Source organism: Oryctolagus cuniculus, chromosome 1 (assembly GCF_964237555.1).
Source record: "Oryctolagus cuniculus chromosome 1, mOryCun1.1, whole genome shotgun sequence".
NCBI lineage: Eukaryota > Metazoa > Chordata > Mammalia > Lagomorpha > Leporidae > Oryctolagus > Oryctolagus cuniculus.
In genome coordinates, this window is record NC_091432.1 from 52,846,422 (window position 1) to 52,869,782 (window position 23,361).

Sequence of the window (23,361 nt, forward strand, 5' to 3'; positions counted from 1 at the left end):
AGAGGCAAGTGTCTCCGATGACAAGCTGGGCCATTTTGGTAGGGATAAAAATCCCATCTTGGTTCAAAACCATGAAGTCTACCCACACAAGATGTAAAAATCTAGCATTCATGTATAAGGGAGCCGGGGAGAGGAGTACTGCAGATACCCAGAACGCGGCATCAAGAGGATGGATTCTTAGGCGAGAGAGCCTCAGCCCCAGCTGTCCTGAGGCCAACTAGCAAAGGGCTGAGGAGCTGCACCGGGCTGTGGGAGCCACTTCTGGATGGAAACTCAGCAATGGATGTGGCTCCAGAAGGTGTGTTTGGGAAATACTGGTGGGGGAGGGGGAAATTCCCAACCCCAACTCCACTCTGGAGACTGGAAAACCTGCATACTTGCTTCTCACCCTGTTCAGCAGCTAGAGGTGACCAAGTAACATACTCCCAGTAAGCTCAAGTCCAGTCCCAGACCTCCAGGGAAGGCATACCCTCTCTGATAAGAAGGACAGCAGCCTGGACTCCCCTATCTCTCCTTTTTTTCAGTTGGTATGGCTACACAGACCTGATATAGCTATTTTTTTTTTTTTTTAGATTTACTTATTTATTTGAAAGGCAGAGTTACAGAAATGCAGAGGCAGAGAGAGAGAGGTCTTCCATCTGCTGGTACTCTCCCTAGAAGGCTACAATGGTCAGAGCTGTGCCAATGCAAAGCCAGGAGCTTCTTTCAGGTCTCTCACCCAGGTGTATGGACCCAAGGAGTTGAGCTATCCTTCATTGCTTTCCCAGACCAAGAAGAGAGCTGGATTAGAAGTGGAGCAGCCAGGACTTGAACTGGTGCCCATATGGGATGCCAGCATTATAGGTGGTGGCTGGTTTCTATTATACCTATTATACCACAGCGCCAACCTGGACATAGCCACCTCGTTATAAAAAGGAACCCAGCTCGGGGCCAGCGCCGTGGCATAGCACTGCCAGCATCCCATATGGGTGCCAAGTCGAGTTCCAGCTGCTCCACTTCCGATTCAGCTCCCCTGCTAATGTACCTGAGAAGGCAGCAGAGGAAGGCCCAAATGCTTGGGCCCCTACACCCATGTGTGAGACCCAGATGAAGCTCCTGGCTCCTGGCTTCAGGTCAGTGCTGCTCTTAATGTTACGGCTATTTGGGGAGTGCACCAGCAGATGGAAGATCGATCAATCTCTGTCTTTTCCTCTGTCTCTGTAACTCTGCCTTTCCAATAAATAAAAAAAAAAAAAAAAAAAAAAAAAAAGGAACCCAGTTAGCTGCTAGCTTCATTAGCCTGTGTAAGACAACAGACAGGGGCCAGTGCTATGGCGCATTGGGCTAAAGCCCCTGCCTGCAGGGTTGGTATCCCATGTGGGCCCCAGTTCAAGTTCTGGCTGCTCCTCTTCCAATCCAGCTCTCTGCTATGGCCTGGGAAAGCAGTAGAAGATGGCCCAAGTCCTTGGGCCCCTGCATCTCTGTGGGACGCCTGGAAGAAGCTCCTGGCTCCTGGCTTCAGATCAGCTCAGCTCTGGCCGTTGCAGTCATTTGGGGAGTGAACCAGCGGATGGAAGGCCTCTCTCTCTGTCTCTACCTCTCTCTGTAACTCTTTCAGATAAATAAAATAATTCAAAAAAAAAAAAAAAAAAAAAGATGACAATGACAGACAGAGCCTGGCTCAGGCTGACCTCACTGAATCATTGCAGTAACTCCACACAACCTGCCCAGGGCCAGTTTTACCCAAAAAATGAAACTGTTGTTATCCATCTGGTCTTCAGTCCCTTACAGCTGAAAGCTCTCCCAACTGACAGAGCCCAGCATGAGGGGATGGCCGGAGAACACTGCAGAGAGCGCACAGGCCAGATCAAAGGGGTGCCGGAGCCAGGGGGAGCTGAAAATGGGCGACAGTGACAAAAATCCAGCCAGACTGGCTCCCACCCCATGCTCTGCAGACTTCTGCTCCGGCTCCTAGAGGGCGCTGGGAGATGAGGCCGCCTTGGCTCTCTGGGAGGTGGAGGTGGCTCCTGGTTTTCTTTTTCCAATGTATAAAGGACATGCTCTGAGTCCAGAGCAGGTGAATCTTACTCTTGCCAGCAGCCCACGTGGGCACCCGTGCAGACCTCATTCTGCACGGAAGCCAACAGAAGCCTGCTTCTGTACAGGGAGCCACCTCCACCAGCTTGCCGCAGAGACTTGACAAAGCAGCGCCAAGCCAAGCAGGCAAAAGCATCCACCTCTTCTCCTTGTTTTCCCCTTTAGGTTTGTGGTTTTGATTGGGATTGTCATGCAAAGACTTAGGTGGAACTTTTTACGTCAGTGGTTAAGCCAGGGGAAGACAGAGTCTCCGAAGATTCAGGAGCGTGGTTCCTGACCCCACCTACTTTAAACAAAATCCGGCTCTTCTGACTTAAAATCACAGTAGCAAAGACCTTCCATTTTTACCTAAGCAAGGTCAGAGAAGAAGAGAAAGGTTTTGTGGAAGGAATACGAAGCCTGTCCAGACAGTTAAGGTAAACGTGGAGAATCGAGGCTGGCATTGTGATGCAGTGGGTTAGGCGGCCACCAGCGATGCTAGCATCCCATACTGGAGCACTGGTTTGTCTCCTGGCTACTCTGCTTCCAACCCCTGTTAATGCACCTGGGAAAGCAGCTGAAGGTGACCCAAGTGCTTGGGCCCCTGCGACCCACGTGGCAGACCTGGAAGGAGTCCAGGTTCCCGCCTTTAGCCTGGCCCAGCTCTGACCATTGTGGCCATTTGGGAAGCAAATCAATAGATGGAAGCTTGCTTACTCTCTCTCTGTCACTGTTTGAAACAGTGACAGATGAAACACATCTTTAAAAAAATGAAACATCTTTAAAAAAAAAAAAAGGTGGAGACCCAAGAGAGGACACAGGTATAAAAGGTCCCTGTTCAGACATCAGATTCCCACATGCTGGTTCTTACTCTGAAATGTACACGTAAGTAATAAGTAAATGCTATGTAAATGCTACATAAAACAATCCCATATTTGCCACATACCCTGAGAATGAGGTGTTTCAATTCATCATCTGACAGAAAAGTCGGTTTGTAGTTTGCTTCTGTATATGGATTGGTGGCACCTTAGGGGGAAAAAGAAAGAGTTGGCACACTTTATCTTTACATAACATCTCTCTCGACTCCTCGCCTCAAGCCATCTGGGATGGGACCCAGTCCCTACCACGTGGGATTTCAATTTCATCTTCTTTTTCCTTAACTGAGACAACACTAATCTGGCTTTGGACACAGGAAATTTAAGCTCACTTTCCTCATTTAAGGGAAAACCAAGAGATAACAGAAGACGTTTTTGAAAAGTCTGCCTCTAAGAAGGACAGCAGCTCTAGAAGAAACTGGCAGTGGCCCCTGGAGGCCCACCCTGCCCCTTCGGGCTGTCCGGCAGTCCCCCACGCCACCACTGGCAGCGTCCTTGGCAATCATCCAGTCTGCTGGCCAGGCCCTGGGGAAATGCGCTGCAGAAGCTATTTACTGCGCGTTTCTCTTCTTCGGGGCGAGTTAAAGGTGCCTGGCAACGCACAGAAATGCGTAGCTCCCTTCAACGCAGCCTCCCTGGGCTGAGAGAGGGCGAGCCTTGGGTTTTAAATTGGGCTGTCCATCTGGAGAGCGATACCTGGCAAAATGCCAGCAGCCAAAGACCTGGCCTTGCAGAGAGCGGGTGGAATAGAGAAGGACTAGGATGAAATGGACGCATAACAATTCAGAGTAGGTGGGAAGGTGATCAACTCCATGTGTTTGTGACTTTCATACAGACTAACTCAGGGCCTCTACTCCTGATCCATAGCTCTGCTTCTGAGTATAGCTTGAGATTTGCCACTTTCCTCTTTCATTTTAATAGAAATTAGTTTCTAATAAATAATTTAACTCATTGCCTTTGCTGACATAAACTTTTAAATGCCATTCTCTGAGCACAGGATACAGCATTTACAGTTTTGAATAATGATCAGAAGTCAGACAAAATCAGCTTTTTATTTCCACTGGCCTTGTGCAAGTTTAAAGACAAATTCTTTTATGACACAGGTCAGAGGTCAGAATGAGCGTCCACTTCCCAGTTTCCTCCAATCGTCCAAGACTAGCTATGGAAAATTCCAGAACAGCAGTCACTGAAATGCCCGATACATTTCAGATTTCTCTTGCGATCTGGAAAAGTCACTTCCACTTTCCTGCCTCTGTTTTCTCACCCTCCCCACACTCAGCAAAGAAGGAAGCTACTGCCTCCCTCACAGAGTGAGCCTGGTCGGGGAAAATTCCAGGAAGATGAGAACACCAGCAGTGCTCCGCCCTGACAACCAAACGCAGCAGGCGCCATCAGTGGCTCACTCCACAAAGGAACCGGAACAAATTATTCTCTGAAAAACGGAAAGCGCCTCTTGTGTGTCACTGTGTGCACCTACGTTTCTGATTTATACCACCGCTGAGGTGGAATCCAGGGGCACTCACATCTACACAAGATGGGACCTCCGCAGGGTCCCGATAGGCACGTGGCCCAGTGGCAGGCACACCTGGAGACACGCACGACACATGCCTTAGACACTCCAGAGATTCACGACCTGCAAAACTGCATCTCGAGACCCACGCGGGCTCAGTAACTACCTCATGGCTACAGATTTTGATGTAATCAATATGCACCTAGGCACTGAGGAACATTCTAGACGAGGTGGGTAACATCTGTGAACAAGGACAGAAGGACAGTGAAGCAAGCCCAGGGTCTCACCTCGTAGCGTCTTCATGTGCTGAACGGCCATCCTCAGCACAGTCAGTTTATCCAGCTTCCTAGACATGGCGTTGCACGTGGGAACCAGAGAAGCCAGCTCGTCAATGAAACTGTTCATCTTATCCCGGCGCCGCTTTTCAATCTGACTGTGAGCCTCTCTGAACACACCAATGCGGACAGCGATTTTTCAGGAAACAGAACCCAGCGGCAACAAGAAGACAAAAATAAATGAACTGTAACTTTTCAATATTCATTTGATAAGGCCAATTCAGACTTTGCACAATGTTTCCAATCAGGTTTTTCTACTCAAGTCAGCCCCTAGAACGGTCCCCCTGCCAGGTCGGTACCAGTTTTCTTGTGCTTAGCTCATCCTTAGGATCACGGAAGAGAATTACATAAACTGTCCTTTTGAGCAAACTCAATTAGTTTCTCCTCATTGCTTCCCCTCCCAGCCCCTGTAAACAGGATTTGGAGATGGGAATGGAAAGAGAGAGAAGGGAGGTGGAGGTTTCCCAGAACAGCCACAGCAAGGGCCTAGTCCCTGGTGGGCTGTATCTGAGGTCCAGGAGGAGTGGGCAGTGTGGCCTGTGGGTGACATCACTTCCTTCAGAGCCGGACAGGTCCCTGGGCACTAGTGCCTCCATTCATGGTTCAGCATTCAGACACTGCATCTGGGTCTCCGGGCTTCCTCTGAGGGGTTCTGAGGGGCAGCTACACACCCACGGAACCAACCGCTAGAGATACTAGGCCAGCCAACTTGTGCAGCCCCTGGCTGTGTGTGTCACGACACAGCCTCAGGTGGGCACTGGGACTCCACCGGAAGAGGACCACAAGTGCAGCAAGGGCCCTTGCAGAAGGCAAGGCGCAGCCTAGAAGTGGAATCCTCACCCTGTACCTCCTCCGGGGGCCCTCAAGTCAGGGAGGAGCAATCTGCTAAAGACTTGGAGGGAGACTTCAGCCTTGAGTGACTTCCTGCCACCTCCAAAGTCCCCTTTAGGTTGAATGTGCTTAGTCAGAAAAGGCAGAAAGCAGAGGGCAGAAGGTGATGGCGTGTGGAGACCCACTCCCCACTCCCCTGTTCCCTAAGGACATACAGACATGCCAGGGACCAAGCACTCGGTGCACCGCAGCCAGAACCCGGACAGATGGTAGAAGAAATGCAGTCCAAACTCACCTCGCGTTTTTGATCCTGCCTTGGTGCTCAGCGTATTCTAACCTGGAGGGGAGAATGCAAACGATCAAAATGCAATCCCCTGGCGGGAGAAGAGGGGGCGGGGGATGGCCGCCATGCACTTCTGTTTCCTCCTGCCTGGCCCCTGTCCTCTCTCTACAGGCACACGGGGGCTCTCACTTGTTACTCACATTGGGGAGGGGGCATGCTGGGAGACAGCCTTGAACCTACAGGCTCTCTCTAACCAAGGACATGGGAGGAACCAGCTCCATGTTATATAGTTTGTAACCATGCAAGAAAACAGCTACAGGGATATAGAAGTTCAAATGACCAAATTTGTGGTACCTTCCATGAGGGTCATCTTTGTCTGTGTCCATGCTTTCTCTGGAAAAACAAGACAGAACGTGACTGTGTGTCAATGAACACATACAGAATAGTTCACTGTCATACAGAAAGCTCTCATTTATCCAGAAACCAAATGCCAGAAAGCTCAAGTAACCTAAGTATTGATTAATGATGGATAATAGCAAACCAGACAGAACAATGAACTTGAACTTACTGTAGTACCTGAAATGGTTTTCCAGATTATGAAATAAAATTATATATAGTCTCTATAGAGTTTGGGTGTTAACATAAATTTTACCTTATCCTGTTTGAAAACTGAGAATATATAGTGTTTACAGAAACTCTTCAAATATCTACAACATTTCATTCCTCCAGCATTCTGGATAAATGGAGCTGATTCTATTTGCAAAACATGTCAAGCGTCAAAGACACATGTGCATAGGTATCTACTTGGAGGGGAGGGGTGAAGTGAGGAGGGGAATGAAAGTACTAACAGAGAAGGACTGAACAGAGCCCCAGGCAGTGTTTCAAAGGCCCTGCTCCCAAACGTCTGCCTCTCAGCTGGGTAGGAATCCTAGGCTTTGGGAATCGGGATGGAGAGGAGGAGTGGGGCTGGGGGCTGCACAGGGTCCTGAGGTCACGGCAAGATCTGCCTGCCTTTCACAGGCCCCAGAAACACAAGCTTTTGACGCCCTGTGGCTCAGCAGGAAGCTGACCAACATTCCCAGAGGCAGGACTTCCAAATCCCCCCAGCTCAGCCCTGCCGCTTCTCCTGGCCTGTTATGAGGAGGCTACTGACTGCCACCTGGATTTCTCTCCTTTCTCCATAGCCAAGGAGGGATCGGGGCCCTTCAAACAACGAAACCTCATGGGCACAAACTGCTCCTAGAGCATGGCTCACACGGCCGCATTCTAGGACAGCCGTCCCCACGCAGGTGTCTTGGTTTCCCCGGGGCAGAGTTTCTTTGGCCAGCCCTTAGGTCCACAGGAAATCAGACAGGATTCCTTGGAAAACAAGCTCCACCCCTCCTCTTTGGATCCACGGGATGGCTGTCCTCGAGGACACACCAATCATCTTAGGAGAGCGGTTCCAGGTGACCCTGGAAGATTCCAGCTCTAGGGAAATGGATCTTGGTTGCTTCACTGGTTGCGTCTTCCCAAATTAGAGAAGACTGCAAATGGGCTCCACGTGGGAAGCCACAGGGCCTGGGGAGGTGACAAACATGGCATAGATAGCCGCCCTCCGGCTCAGGGTGTGTCCATCTGTTCTCTGCCGGGAAGGACACCCTCACGGTCCTCACACCCACTCTCTGTCCCCTGGGCGTTGGCTCTCTTCATTCTCCGGGATTACTTACATATTAATCAGAGCACCTCCTAGTGGGCATCTGACCTCCAGCCACTGTGCTGCCCAAATCCGACCTGTGAACTTCAGCAGAAAGGACATCTGCTGGGGGGCGGGGGGTGCAGGGGGGAGGCTGCCTGGGAGGCCTTTCCCTCGGTAAACAAAGGAAAACCTCTTCAGTGGACACGTGGGTAAGATCCACACAGTTTCCTCAGCAAAACAAAGCGTGCCTTTGAACAAGCTACACTGCCTTATGCCCTAAGCGTTTGGACAGATACAGGAGAGTTGACTGCAGGTGTGAAAATTTACTTACTCAAAAGAAAAGTCATCAAGTCTAAAAAGAAACAAAAATACTATTTAATACAACAGGTACACACTACTTTCCATAATGTTTCAGGACGATCGCAATGTCCCTACATGGTTTTCCGAGGTGGCCTCCGAGCACTCAATCCACAGCCACGCACCAAGCACCTGCTCCTTGCTGTCTTTCTCACAGGAGGCCTCAGGCCAAGTCTCCTTGAAACCCCTGAGATTACATCCACAGCCTCATCCTCCTGCTCAAAGGAGCAAAGGAAGAAGGGATAAAAGGCACAATTTGGCTCCCAGGTGACACATGGAACAGTCAGGGGACGAGAGGGGATGTGACCCCCTCCGTGGTGCCGAAGGTGCCCCATATTGACAAACCAGGTGAAGATAAAGGCAAACCCAGCCATCTGGGGGTCAGCTCTTGTATCCCAGGCCTTGGTCTGGGAGAAGCTGCCCCTGGATTGTCCCTGCAGAGAGGTGGACGAGCCCCGGGGGCCTTACTGGTAGTCGGTGGAGCTTCCTTTCCGCTTGCGGTTGCAGTCTACACTACTGGAGCCGAGGGAGCTGGACAGCAGGTCCGGGGGGCCGGGGGACATGAAGTCACTGATGGTGGAAGAGATGTCCATCCTCTGGTCCGCCATGGGAAGCTCTGCAATCGTTACCAGGAGGGCATTTAACTCGATGTGCTCTTGCGAGGTGCCAAGGCACACAGAACTGGCTTAGCGCACCGCGCAACCCCCAGCCCGCAGGCATGTGGAGGAAAGGAAAGGGTGAACACGGGCCATGGAGGGTCCCCTGTTCGTTTTCTGGAGAAGACCCAAAAGCCCCGAGAAGCTGAGTACCCGCGCTCCAGGGGTGACAACCCTGCACTGGTCCAAATGAGGGGCCCGGAGTCCCCAATGCCCTCTTAGAGTCCTAATTTTATTTCTTCTCATCAATACATTTGTGATTGAAGAAATCAATCAATGGGATTTACTCGTCGTCTTTGCACTCTCGTCTTTCTTAGAGTGGAAGGCCTGCCTGTGACGCAGGGGATCCCAGTGCCCGTCACGAGCCCGGGCCAGGTCTGCCCTGTCTTCCATACCCAAGGAAAGCCTTGCATAAAGCAATGAAGTCACTGTCCACACATCTGCCAAACATTCTGAGAATTCCTAGTTTAAAAGCTTGAAAGTGACTTGGCTCCAAAAAGAGGCCACGTACCTCGTAAGGGACTCCAACGCCAAAGTCAGGTGAGGAGGGCGGGCCCTGGCCGCAGTCAGGGGTCCTGGCTCCAGGTGACGTGACTGGAGCGGTCACTCCCTCTCTCTGGGCCCACGTTCCCGCATCTGCAGAATGGGAAGGTGAGTGTGAGCGCTGGGGAACCGGCCCCTGCAGGGTAGCTGCACACTGATTTGCACGTTTATAAGCACTGCTGAGTGAGGATCTCTGTGTATATGTTTCCAGGCACTTGAGATTTTATCTTGCTCTCAGAACACACTTTTTTTCAACAGTGGAACTAGGGGCCAGCGTTGTGGCAGAGTGGGTTAAACCTCCACCTGACATGCCAGCATCTCTTGAGTCCTGGCTGCTCCGTTTTCGATTCAGCTCCCAGCTAATGTGCCTGGGAAAGCAGTAGAAGGTGGCCCAAACACTTGGGTCCCTCCACTCACATGGGAGACCTGGATGGAGTTCAAGGCTCCTGGCTTCTGCCCAGCCATTGTGGTCATCTGAAGAGTGAACCAGAAAATGGAAGATTTCTCTTTTTCTGTAACTCTTCCTTTCAAATAAATAAAATAAATCTTAAAATAAAAAAGTGAGACTGATTGGTCAAAGGGGAACACATGTTGTATTTTTTTTTTAAGGTTCATTTTACCTGAGAGGTAGAGTTACAGGTAGAGAAGGAGAGACAGAGAGAGAAAGGTCTTCCATCTGCTGGCTCACTCCAAATGGCTGCAACGGCCAGAGCTGGACAGATCCAAAGCAAAGAGCTTCTTCCAGGTCTCCCATAGGGGTGCAAGGGCTCAAACACTTGGGCCATGTTCCACTGCTTTCCCAGGCCATAAACAGGGAGCTGGATCGGAAGTGGAGCAGTCAGGACTCAAACCGGCACCCAAATGGGATGCTGGCGCTGCAGGCAGAGGCTTAGCTTACTATGCTACAGTGCTGGCCCCACTTGTGTGTTTCAGAACATACTGAAACACTGTGCTCTAGACCAGCTCCAAGAATTTCTATCCATAATGAGAAATCTTATTGATCTGAAGGGGAAAAAAAAGAAGGGCCAGAGGCAGGAGGACAGCCAGGTCAGCAGATGCCACCTTCTCATGGTTCTCCTTCTGTTCCCATGGCCACTCTTTTTTGGCTCTCAGCTGGCTCTGCACTGCCCTCACCTCTCAATGAGGGCCCTGTGTGTGTTCTGGGACTCCCTCTCCTGTCCAGGATCACCCTGTGGGAACTCCACATAGATTCATTGCTTCAAATACTGGGGCTTCAATCCCTCTCGCTACACAGGAGTCAAACTCGGGGGTCACGCTGGCTCCCTTCTTTCATAGCCTGCATCCAGCCCATCAGTATATCACATCCGCTAGCATTCCAAAACCAGCATTCGGCCACTTCTTCCTCATCTCCTTCGCATCTCTGTTCTCAATGTCAGTCTCTTCATTAGCAGTGCTTCCTTGACTATGTGTAGGAAACAAACCTTGCCAACTCAACTCAGCCCCTCGCTTAGCTTTCTCTACAGCTCTTACTGAAAAATTTTGATCAACAGTGATTTCCTCCTCTATTTACTAGTTGTCCTCTCTGTTAGACTATAACCATCAGGCGAGCAGGAATTTTACTGACTCCTTGCAGCCTTAGTGCCTAGAATACTTTCTAGCACATAGTGTCAATAAGTAGATACTGAACGGATGATTTTAGGAATTCATTGAATTAGGAATATTCATTCTTTGTCTTATGCCTTTTTACTTGGCTTTAAAGCCTCTTTTTACCCTCAAAATAATTACTAATATTTTTATGATTTTATTTGTTATTAGCACTTTATTTTAGGATACTACCTAAGGTAAAGAATTTCTTATTTGTTGCCAGTGGATACGTTTTTGTCCTAACACCATTCATTAGGCGATATAGTCCGTTACCAATAATTTGAAATTTGCTATCATTGAGTTATCGATCGTTTCTGGACTTCTTTGCGTTCTTCTGATCTAATTCTTGCAGTTCTACCATGCTGCTCTTATGCAGCTCTAGAACACCCTTCAGCATCTGAGGGAACAAACTGTCTCACTCTTACTACTCTGTCGTCTTCAGGAATGTCCTGGCTACTCTAATTCATCCTTCACAGAAGCGTCCGTAACAACTTCAAACTTCAGAGTTTTCTGAGGGCTCCTACGGCTGTCCTTACCGCGCTCACTCACGTGCAGAGCGGCGGGACCCGGAACACGTGCAGAGCCCACCCCCTAGGTCTTGGAGACCAACACAGCCCTGACCCCCTCGGGCTGCGTGCCAGACATGGGGTGTCCCTAGTGTCCTCACCCCGTCTTTTGGAGCAGCCAAATGACCGCATGTGGCAGAGTATTGTAAGTTTCAGGTTCGGGGAGAATCCGAGAGGAAGGAAGAACAGCCACGCCCTGCGAGCTGCAGTTGGGAGGGGGTGTGGTTATTCATTACCTGAAGTCACGGTTGGTAAACCTCAGAGCCAGCGTGCGAGGACCGAGGGACCGCTGGATTGGTTGGTCACCTCGAAGCAATTCTCATGTTTTGTATTCCCGTCAGCCCGTCAAGTTCTTCCGAAAGCCTACAGCGGGAACCGGGGGAGAAGAAAACCCAGACAGGTCACCTCGGGGCAGGTGAAGTCCCAAACCTTGTAGAGCAGGGCAGGCATGGGCGAGGGCACCGGCTGGGCTCCGCCCTGTCCACTGCCCCTCGCCGGGCTCCCTGTGAGAGCCACACTGCAGATGCGGGAGACACTGTGACCGACAATGCCCTCCAAGCCACCAAAAGTGGACTCTTGGACATGGCCCTAAGGGAAGGAAGGTAACTGTGTTCATTTCTCCTGCAGTCGCTGTTTGGGGCAGATGCTCTCCTTGTTTCCTGCAGATGAACTCATTCAAATCGTGCAGTCACTCCATGTTGTCACTCCCTACATTCTACAGAGACAGGGATGAGCCTGGCACAGTCACACAGCTCAAGGGGCACAGCCTCCCGAAGCTGCCCTGGCTGCCAAACGCACCCCACAACTCTCTCCAGTGAGGGTGGTCACCCAGCGACAGTGGCGAACTTGGCTCTAGAAAGCAGCAGGCCAGAACCAAACACCAGCTGCTGGCAGGGAGCTGGGCCGCTTAAAGAAAACCTCTGTGTTGCTCCTGGCTCCTGCCATCGGATCAGCGCGGTGCGCCGGCCGCAGCGCGCCGGCCGCGGCGGCCATTGGAGGGTGAACCAACGGCAAAGGAAGACCTTTCTCTCTGTCTCTCTCTCTCACTGTCCACTCTGCCTGTCAAAAAAAAAAAAAAAAAAAAAAAAAAAAAAAAAAAAAAAAAAAGAAAACCTCTGTGAACCTCAACCACCCCCGGCACACAGGAAGCTGTCAGGGAAACCTACGGCGAACGGGCACACACTGCCCCCAGCGTCACTGATAGCACGGGCCCCCTCGCTGCCCCCTGCTCCCGGGAAGAGAAGCGTCTCCTGGGCCTCCTCATGCAGGCCTGCTCTGACGGCAAGTTCACCTCTCCCGCGGGGCTTCCCTGGCGTTCGGCAGTGAGGTGAGCAGCATTTCCTACCACGCTGGCTAATGCCCACCCTCTGTGGCTCACGCAGCTTTGTAGTGCACCCTAAAGGTCCCTCAGGGGCCGGACAGTGAGACTGAGAAAGCTTCCCTGGGGCACTCACCCCAGACTAGGCACCTGCTAGTTCCCAAGCCTTAATGCTCACAATAGCAGCAAAAAGATGCAAAATCCCCAGGCGAATGTACATAATTCTGTCCACATTTGACTCCTTATGTGGGCTACATGCTATCCTCCCAGTCCCAAATCAGCAACCTGCCATCCACCCTGGACTCTCTCTGCCACCCTCAGTCTCCTGCCCCTGCCTCAGTCCGGCCCATGTGCCCTCCAGTCCCAGCCCTCCACCCTGAGGCAGAGATAGGACACAGACACACACACACACACACCCCGTGGCATCGCTGGTCCATCCTGAGCCTTCCAGACAGAATCCCAAATTGCCTGGCAGGAAACATCAGACCTCGCTCAGTCTCCAGCCCAAGCTGCCCATCAGCTGTCCAAAGCTCTAGCCAGACCACAACAGCGAAGCTCGCAGCAGCACCCTGCCTGTGCTGGGCCCACAGTTTGGGCAGGTGCAGCCCTCCTTAGCCACCCAGCCATAGTGAAGTCCCTCTGGCATGGCCTCCTGGAGCAGCCAGGTGAGATGCACCTGCCCTCCCTGGTGCCAGCTCCTCCACACCCAGTGGTCACTCCTTGCCTTCATGCTTTAGCTGGCACATCCAGGCTCTGGCTTGTGGGTGCCTCCCCGGCCCCACCCCACACCTCACTCCAGGTAGTACTTAGCAAATGCAAAGTGAACAAACAAGTTCAAGTTCATGTCATTTCTCTGTCCCTCACTTCCCTGGGGCTTGAATGTTGGCTCTAAGTTCCACGTGCCAGAGTCCATATGAAGATTCTTACCTGCATCCCTTTTCCCAGCGACCATGCCTCCAGAAGTAATAACTGCTAACACAGGTGTGGACATAACTTTTGTGAAACAAAACTCAGAGTCTTAGACAAGGTAAGGCAGCTGGGACACTTAACGTTATTTTTGGAATACTTTTCACTCCAAGAAGGTGCACTTAGAAACAAGAACAGTAAATAAAACAAAAACCCATTCTTTTCCATGCTAACCACTGCCAAAAGGCAGCTGAGCCGAGGTGAGGCGGTGGGGACCCAAGAAACCTTAGGAACCGGTGAGAGGGCCCCCGGCTGGGGCTGGCCTCGGGTGCCGGCCCCAGTATACCCATCCAAGTGGTGCGTGCTGAGGATGATCTCAGCATCACCTGGCCTGTGGTCCTGGAGGTGGGGGGTCATGTGTGTGTCCATTTCCGAGATAGCGACTCCCAAAGCGGGGAGGGGAGACTTGCCGGCCAGCCAGGGGAAGCAGACCACCTACAGGAAGCTGCCAGGCCCCAAAGCCGCCCCATCCCACTGCAGACCACAATCTCTCTCCTTCCCCTCCTCCCTGCACTAGCACCCACAGGCTACCAGACGAGAGAGGGGAACCCGGAAGATGGGACTCACGGTCAAAGCTACACAGCCCTCCCTGTGCGAAGCACGCACCCTGCGGCCCACCCCAGTGTTGTGACCCGTCCTGACAGATGAAAGGATGAACGGATGAACTCTCCAACAGGACCTGTAACCCCCAGCCCTCGGTCTGTGCCCAGGGCCAGAGGCGTCCAGGATACCGGGGCCCCAGAGGGATGCAGCGATAGGAAGACTTAAATCCTTCCCACTGTAAGGCACTGCCGCGCGGAGCTGCGACCCAATCATCTGCTTGCCCAGGACTTTCCCGTTTTAGAGCTCACAAGCCCTATGCCCTAGGAATCTCCTGGCCCCAAAAAACTGGGACAGTGGGTCAGGCTAGCGACCAGGGCTGTGGGACCCATCAGAAGCTGCTGACACAGGTGGGAAGGAGGAAATAAAGACGAGGACCCTAGAGCCAGGTGAGGAGGAGGGAAAGGGGACAATGACGTTATGCTAGACGAGCTGAACTCCACAGAAATCTGTGCATGACCATCATTACCCCAGGTCTCCAGGTGAGGAACTGAGGGTTGAAAAGGCAGTGGTGGGGCCGGCGCTGTGGCGCAGTGGGTTAACACCCTGGCCTGAAGTGCCAGCATCCCATATGGGCGCCGGTTCTAGTCTCTGCTGCTCTTCTTCCCATCCAGCTCTCTGCTATGGCCTGGGAAAGCAGTGGAAGATGGCCCAAGTGCTTGGGCCTCTGCACCCATGTGGGAGACCTGGGAGAAGCTCCTGGTTCCTGGCTTCAGATTGGCACAGCTCTGGCCGTTGCAGCCATCTGGGAGTGAACCAGCGGAAGACCTCTCTCTGTAATGCTGTCTTTCAAATAAACAAACATTTATTAAAAAAAAAAAGTGCAATGGTACATGTTGCTATGGACAGCACAGTTAGCAAGTGGGGACTGAAACCCAAGTGTGACTTCACTGCTGGTGCTTCTAATTACCACACTGCTACAATCCTGTCTCCAAATACCATATCCAAAAGTAAAGCACAAAGACACAAGCAAAGCAAAACAAAACACAAGCAAGCATTCCTGAGGAAGGAATGACAGGAAATTATAAGAAGAAATCCTGGGTCAGGAAAGCTACGGAAACTGAGCAAACAAGTTCTGAGCCTCCTGGCAGCCACGGCAAAGATGGACACATGCAGCCCTCACTGTAAGACCAGGAAGTACATTGGTCAGTCCCTCAGGACAGATGTGAGCAAGAAGTAGCTATGGGGAGAGTCTCTCTATGGGGCCTGAGTAGCAATGTGCTGAATGGCTCAGGGAGAACAAGCTTTGTGAAAGAACAGAGGGCTTCCCTTTTCAAAATGGAGGCCCAGGGGCTGGCATTGTGGCACAGTGGGTAAAGCAGCCACCTGAAATGCCAGCATCCCACATGGGTGCTGGCTCATGTTCCAATCTGTTCCACTTCCAATCCAGCTCCAGGCTAATGACCTGGGAAAGGCAGTAGAAGATGGCCCAAGCACTTGGGCCTCTGCCACCCACGTGAGAGACCTGGAAGAAGCTCCTGGCTTTTACCTGGCTCAGCCCTGGCTATCCAGTGGTTGGACGATATCTTTCCCCACCCTTCCCCATAATTCTGATTTTCAAATAAATAAAAATAATAAAATCCACAGAGGCCCAGTGAAAGCCTGGCTCTCCTCCTGTCCTCCACCATCCCCAGTGGGACAGCTAGGTGGAGTTACGACACACGTGAAGCTCAGGATGTCACTCAGACACCAGCTTTCAACGATGCTACCTAATAATGGGGTATGGCCTAGGAAAATACATACAATAGTGAATCAATGCCCTTGACCCCTTCCACCCCCCCATAGCTGTTTGCTCAGTGACCTACGTTCTCCACGAAACCTCCACCTCCCCAGGAGGGGCACCTGTGTCGCCACCTCTGCAACCCCACAACCTATGAGGAGCAGGCCCCAAGCACAGCACATGGTCTGGAAGTCCTGCTTCCCTTCCCCTGCCCAAAGAGACACTGCAGACGACCCCTGGGCCCGTTCTCCATGACACAGGGCCTGCCTAAAAGCTTGCCGAGGGAAAGATAGCCCAGTTTCCCTGGTTTGTTCAGAGGCCGGAGGCTAGCCCCTCTCTGGTTCCTCTGACATCCTGGGGGGAGTCGGGCTGCCTTGCTTTGGAACACATGGATGTAGAGAACCCTTCACTGAGTGAGACCACAGACCCTGAACCTAAGTGGCAGGTGTTTGCACCGGGGTCACTCAAACAGCACTTCCAGCTCCTAGCCGAAGCCCGGCCAACGTGGATAAAGGGAGACTTCAGCAGTCCTTACATTCAAGATGCCCTCAGCGCAGTTGGAGACATAAGCATTGACATAAACACATGGCAGCACGGCCAAGGCAACAGGCTGGACCAGGCTTGTCATGGTGCGAGCAGTAGCGCACTGCCCGGCTCCAGGAGGTACCTGTATGTCCTGGCGAGAGATGTGTTACGCCGTGATGATAAGCTTCCAGCAGATGGCAGTCAAGCATCTTGAGGATAGACTGCTATTTTTCTCCAGCTGTGGGGCACGGATGAGGTGCAAGCTTATTGGCCAGTAGGAAGGAGGGGACGGCGGCGGTGAAAGGAGAGATCAGGGAGGAGGTGGGGCCCAAGGGAGGTGCTGCAAGTGTTCGCCTGGTAGCCTGGTGGCTGGGCGAAGGTTCTGTAGCAAGCAGAGCAGTATCTGCAGTGGGACCTCAGCTGGAAAGGTGCTAGCCCTGGGGACCGGGGGACAGCCCCATCTGTGTGGCCCTGTGTGTCCAATCCCACTGGTAGCTGCAGATGCTTGGGGACCCTGAAATCAAACAGAGATCACATTTGGAGCTACAGGGCTTGCATAGTCAGCTGAGTTTCACCAGTAGCAAGATGTGTGAATCTGGGGCACCCTGCAAAGTTTGTGTGGCAGTGACCCCCAATACTGTTGATGGGGATGAGTCTACAGAATTCCAGTCCTGAACAGCTCCCAAGGGTGGCTACAGGGATTCAGCATCCTCACTTAGAGCTCCCCTAAATGCCCCAAGGCTGTGCACCCTGCCCAGCACAGGCAGGACAAGAGGATACCTTCTGAAACTGTGCATTCTACCCGAGGCACGGCAGTGAGAACCGGCTGCCACCCACTGGGCGTTCGGGCAGGACTCTTGGTCCTGGGAGTGGATGCACAGGCTATGGATGGGACGGCTGTGGGGAGGGGCCCAGCTCCAGCTGATAGCTGAGCAACTGCAAAAATTAAGGTGGACCAGGGCGTGGAGGCGCCAGAACAATCACGCTGAGGCCATCGGGCACAGGTAAGCAGGTGACGGAGTCAGCTCCTAAGAGGCTAGATTAAAAAGACTGCAGAGCGACTCGGAGTCTCGGGAACCTCCAATCCCCCTGGCAGCATCCACAAAATGTCTGAGAAGTGAACCGATATTACTTAGCATTTCTAATGCCCAGACCATGCTAATACAGCAGTGAAGAGCACGCTGTCCAGTGGGAAGTGTCAGGTTTCTAAGCCTGACTCTGCCTGGCACTAGTGCCTGGGTTCAGACCGTAGGTCCGGCATTGCCAGCTGTGGGCCACTGGGCACGACACCCAGCCTGTGTCACAGCCTCCTGACACGAGGATGAGGAGAATACTGCCTGCCTTGGAGTGGAGATGACAAGCCTTGCGAAGTGCTGAGAATGGCGCCCGGCACACGGCAAGTGCTGGCACAGGTGCTCTCTCATTAACTCTCACAGCAGCTGTGAGGACAGCTCGTGCTGCCCCCCACCTGACAGGTGAGGCAGCCAAGTGGGAGAGGGTGAGTAAACTTGCCCAGCGGTGACTGTACAGGAAGGAAGGGTTAAACGCACACCACACTCTCTCCATGATTATGGCCCCGGGCCTTGTGTGCATCACCTGGGTGACAAACACGGGACTTGGAGCCACACGGAGGGCTCACAGGGCCATCTGTCCCTGAGCAGGGGCCTGCGCCTTGCTCTCCTTTGTGGCCCAGCATCCAGGGGAGGGGCAGGTGCGCTGTCTGCTGCCCTCGGTCCTGAAAGCCTCCTCGCCAGGGCAAAGCTGTCTTTGCTGACCCCTAGCCTTGCTGTGCCCCTGCCTTCAGAGAGGGCACAGGGATCCGTCCTGGTGACACCGCGAAGGATCAGTGGGTCACGCTCAGGAGCCAGCTCACAGAGACCTCGGCCTGACTTCCGCTTCCCTGTGACTTTTTGTTCTGAAATACCGCAAAGATAGCCTGGTTCTCAGGGGAAGGACACTCTTTAGCTAGAAAGCTTACTGCCCGAAGTTGAAGAAAATTCTGGAAAACATCTGCACTTTGTTCTAAAGGAAACAAAAGGACACGCTGCTGCTGTTTGGTGGCCACAGGTGAGATGCTGGCATGAAGGAGAGCAGGTCAGAAAGGTGCTTCGCTTGCAGTCAGGGGCTGGGCCTGGCAGCGGGGTGGGCTCGGTACAGCTGAGACTCAGCCAGGAAAGCACGCGCCTCCCTGGAGAAGGGGAGCAGGGACCAGCTGCCGGGATGGGCTGCTTGGGCAGGGGTCTGCCGAGCAAGCATGTGGACTTCCCAGCCCCTCAGCGAGCGGAGGCAGAGCTGAGGTGCGGATTATCCTCAGGGCCTGGCATGGGGGGGCGGGGGAGTAGCACACACAAAGACTGAGAGTTGTGGGGTGTGGCAGGCAGTGCAAGGCCCCTTGGAGTGGAGTCCCAGCTCTGCCAATTCACTTCGCACTGTGTGGCTGTGTGTCCGGGCGAGGCAGGCCGCCTCTCAGAGCTGAAGGCCCCGCCTCTATAGAAGGGGCAGAGACCCCTCTTGCTGGGCTGCTCAGCTGTCCTCCGTGAAGAGAAGCACTGAGCGTGGGTTAACCGTGGTCACTGGTGCCAACGCCCTCACGCGGGACACAAGAGGGCCAAAGGCTGTGGCGAAGAAGCCAACTCTGACCGAAGGCCTTAGGGAGAGAGCTGCTCACAGTGGGGAGGAGGAAGAGAGGCGCAGAGGACAGACCCCAGACAGTGACCTGTGGGGAGCAGGACAGACTGGAGGGCACCTGCCCTCCCCCAACCCAGTCAGCCTTTTGCTGCTGGCCACACGGGGCACATGGGAGGGGTTGCAAAGGCAAAGGGATGTTAAGAGTCCCAAATCCCTCTGTCTTGTTAAAGTACAATAGCTCCTCCGATGGAAAGCTCAACCAAAGGGAAGCCAGAGAGAGAAGAAGGGGATCTTGGAGCTGCTCAGATGAGATGGAGAAAGCGAGGGACCCAGAGCCCGCAGCGGGGAGAGAGCAAGTTTAGCAGGCTGAGCCCAGCAGGCTGGCAGCTCCGCCCACTGAGGCACTGCATCTGGGTGGGCGGCCCCGGGACACAGCAGCACCTGGCTAGGGGTTGCCAGGGGCACTGCTTTCATGCTGCCTGGCACAGGCATTGGCCTTAAAGGGATCACCCAGCACAACAGCCTGAGCACCTCGCTTGCCAGGTACTTCCTGCACTGAGAGAATCGGCGATTTGAGTAAATTTCCACCACAAACTGCGCATGGCAGCCAAACTTCAATTCGGGGCAATTTTGTAATAATGAAGACTCTGTTCGCGTGCTGGCCCACGATCACACATTAATCCCTCCACAAATATTGACTGAGGACATCCAAGTGCCAGGCAGCGTCCTCCCTGGCAGTGCCAGCACGGTGCAGGGAGACAAAAGTCCTTGTCCTCATCTGGGCTACGTGCTGGTGAGGAAGGCAGGCACAGGAAGCAAGGCCACGAATCCCGTGGGGTGCTGGGTGGTGGGAGGCGCCTGGGAGGGAAGTCAGGGTAGAGGAGGAGGTGGGCAGTCAGGAAGGCCCCTGGGGAGGGGGGCAGGGCAGGTGTGAGGCCCGGAGGGGGTCTAGGCAGGGGGCAGCAGGAGCCCCCAGAGTGCTATTGGACACCTGCCTCCCCACCCTTCCAGAACAACTACCTGCCTGTCCAGGGCAGCAAACACATGCCCAGGACAGCGCCGGCCCTGACACATCTTGTCCTGTCCTCGTGAAGACCTTCCATGGAACGCATTGTTATCAACATTGCGGAGAAGATAACACCAAGATTCGGCGAAGTGAGGCAACTCACCCAAGGTCCCGGGGCCAGGAAGGGGCAACACAGGGACTCCGATCCAACATGCCCAGTTCAAGAACGGGGACTCTGCATGGGCTCTGTTGAATCAGTGACTCAGCAAAAGCTCTCCCTCACATAGGGGAGAGAGGGCAGGGCAGCTTCCCACCCACCTGCCTCCACCTACGGTGCAAGGGTGCAAACCTGTAACAAGGATGCCAAGTAACCACAGGACTGGGGCGATGGACAGTCTGGTAAATGGGTCAAAGAAAGGTTGACCAGATGATCCTTTCTGCTGAACTCAGAGAGACTGGCAACTTCTCTAGAATTGTTTGATGACCTGCCTGCCTCGGCGAGCACAGTTGGAGGAAGGTGATTTAATCCTGCAATGTGTCTCAGGGTCTTGCTGTGCCCTAGACCTATCAGGTTGCTCTCCATGGCTCCTGACCCTGAGGACACCCCTACAAAGTACAAGCTCTTCTTAACTCAAATACAATCAGCTCGTTCTCTTCCATTTGCCTCTCTCCTACATGAAGGATGATGATGATGTTGACAACAATAATGCCACCTCAGGATGTTAGTTTCACTTCTTCTAAGCTTTGGTTACAGCAGGCAAACTGGACGCCTCTAAGAAGCCCTGGCTCAATCTCGGAGAAAATATTCACAGCAGGAATTGCAACAACAACAACCCAAACCGGTGGTGGCAGAAGCCACCCTGGGCCAGTCGGGGTTGTTTCATTTCACTCTCAGTGAAGAACTAACTACTTCTCAGAGAGGTCAGGTGCACTGTCTGACACCCCTCGGCTCACACGTGGGAGAGGCAGCATTCTAACCCCAAAATGCTTTGTCAGGGAAGGGGCTCGATCCTTTCTGAATTAAAACCAAACAAAACCTCCTGGAAATCAATTTAAAAAAAACAAGGCAAATACCTCAGAGTAAAAAAGAAGCAAAGAATACGAAGAGGAAATCATAAAAGATGAAACAGAAAGGTATATGTATGTGTGTGTGTGTGTATATGTATGTGTGTATGTATATGTATGTGTGTGTATGTATATGTATGTGTATGTATGTATATGTATGCGTGTGTATGTATATGTATGTGTGTGTATATGTATGTGTGTGTATGTATATGTATGTGTGTGTATGTATATGTATGTGTGTGTATGTATATGTATGTGTGTATGTATATGTATGCGTATGTATGTATATGTATGTATGCATGTATGTATGTATATATATCTCAGATCATGTTCTACTTCATCCTGATCCAAATGTAATTAGTAATGAGATGCCACTTTCCACCAAGATTCGACTGTAAGGGTAGAACCAGGATCACTGGGGGCTAGAAACAAGCAGGTAAATGAGCTGTAGATTAGAATAGAACCTGGCACAGCTTCTGGGAAGAGATGTGGCCTCATGGATCAAACGCTTTTAAAAATATTTATCCCTTTTGACAATGTAATTTCACGTCTAAGTTAAACATTATGTCTTAAGAAACATCTGTTACAGAGCATTCATTTAATAAATACAAACCCACACCTGCATATATAAGCAGACCAGTGAATATACACAGATTTTCTTACAGCATTCTAGTGAGGAATCATCAGAAACATCTAAATGTTCTACCTGGTGGGCACTGTGGCATAATGGGTTAAGCTGCCGCCTGCAATGCCAGCATCTCATTTAGATACTAGTTCAAGTCCCACTTGCTCCACTTCTGACCTGGCTCTCTGCTGATGCACCTGGGAAAGCAGCAGAGGACAGTCCAAGTCCTTGGGCCCCTGCACCTGTGTGGGAGGTCCAGAGAAGTAAGTCTCCTGCTTCAGCTGGGCCCAGCCCTGGGTGTTGGGGCCATTTGGAGAGTGAACCACTGGATGGGAGATCTCTCAGTCTGCCCTATCTTTTACTCTACCTTTCAAATAAGTAAAATAAAATCTTTAAAAAAATTTCAGCAGAAGGGAGTAATTCCAGGCATATAGAAGATGAAATATTATGCAAGTGGCTAAAAGACCAATGCATTCAATACGTCCAATCATGCTACACAGCTATACGGAGAAAGACGAGAAAATTCATTCAAGTATTAAGACTACTGTCTGACTGATGAGATGGGTTACTTTTGTTTATTGTTATAATTTCTCAATTTTCCATCTTTTTATATAATGAACATAAATTATTTATATTATGAAATTAAAAAAAAAGAACTGAAAGGGGGGCTGGAGCTGTGGCATAACAGGTTAAGCGGCTGCCTACAATGCCGGCATCCCATTGGGTGCCAGTTGGAGCACTGGCTGCTCCATTTCCGACCCAGCTCCCTGCTAATGCACCTGGGAAAGCAGCAGCAGATGGCCCAAGTGCTTGGGCCCCTGCACTCACATTGGGGACTCAGAGGAAGCTCCTGGCTCCTGGCTTTGGCCTGGCCCAGCCCCCACTGTTGTGCCCATTTGGGGAGTGAACCAGTGATGGAAGATTCTCTTCTCTCTCTCTCTCTCTGTAACTCTGCCTTTCAGATAAATAAATCTTAAAAAGAAAGAACGAATGAACGAACGAACTGAAAGGAAATAAACCAAAATGTTAATGATAGCCATCTTTGGCAGGCTGAGACAATGGGTACTGCTATTTACCTTTTAGTTTTTCTGTCGCAAACTTTGTCTAATGAGCATGTATTACTTTTGGACTATGCAGAACTATAAATCTTACTATGAAATATTCAAATTTGCTCTATCAACATCGTATATAAAAGATTTCAACTGGTTTTTAAGATATGAATACCAAAGGACAAGGGCATCTTCAAACAGCAGCTACAGGAGATAAAGCCTTGTGAAATCTGCACTACAGGGAGGGTTAAGGGTCTAGGAACGGAGAGTGCACACGTTACCACCAGGGCTACATTTCACAACCAGCACCAGGAGCATTCCGTCCCTTCCGTTCCCACCGCGCTCGTCCTTCAGCTGCTGTGGTCTGGTCTGAGCGCCTGGCTAGGGCAGGCACCAACCCACGGGAGCGCCTGGCTCGGTGCAGTGCAGTTCGTGCTGGACAGCACACCCCCTAGCGACGGCTGCTCCCGGGTGTCGGGTCCCACGCGCCTCCAGGAAAACGGGAGGATTCCTGCATGGACAGAGGCTTGGGCTCAGAGCAGGAAGCCAAGGGGAAACCGACCTC

The 23,361-nt window shown here is 52.0% G+C and overlaps 1 protein-coding gene across 6 annotated transcripts in view; it reads right to left on the reverse strand.

Moving 5' to 3' along the window:
* Nucleotides 1-23,361, reverse strand: part of BMAL1 (basic helix-loop-helix ARNT like 1) — a 73,159-nt gene that overhangs the window by 24,516 nt on the left and 25,282 nt on the right. For 3 of the 6 annotated variants that reach the window (XM_051851678.2, XM_051851675.2, XM_051851669.2), the window contains exons 2-8: nt 11,531-11,657; nt 9,092-9,216; nt 8,393-8,540; nt 6,244-6,282; nt 5,902-5,943; nt 4,728-4,885; nt 3,002-3,081 (exon numbers count right to left, since the gene is read on the reverse strand). Coding sequence is in view for 5 of the 6 variants with exons in the window: in XM_051851675.2 (XP_051707635.1) it covers nt 3,002-3,081; nt 4,728-4,885; nt 5,902-5,943; nt 6,244-6,282; nt 8,393-8,532 (459 nt within the window). In the remaining variant the exon portion in view is untranslated. Of the gene's footprint in view, nt 1-3,001; nt 3,082-4,727; nt 4,886-5,901; nt 5,944-6,243; nt 6,283-7,598; nt 7,644-7,898; nt 7,920-8,392; nt 8,541-9,091; nt 9,217-11,530; nt 11,658-23,361 lie in introns of those variants that run through there. The other 3 variants (XM_051851660.2, XM_051851658.2, XM_051851676.2) reach the window with 2 other exon arrangements.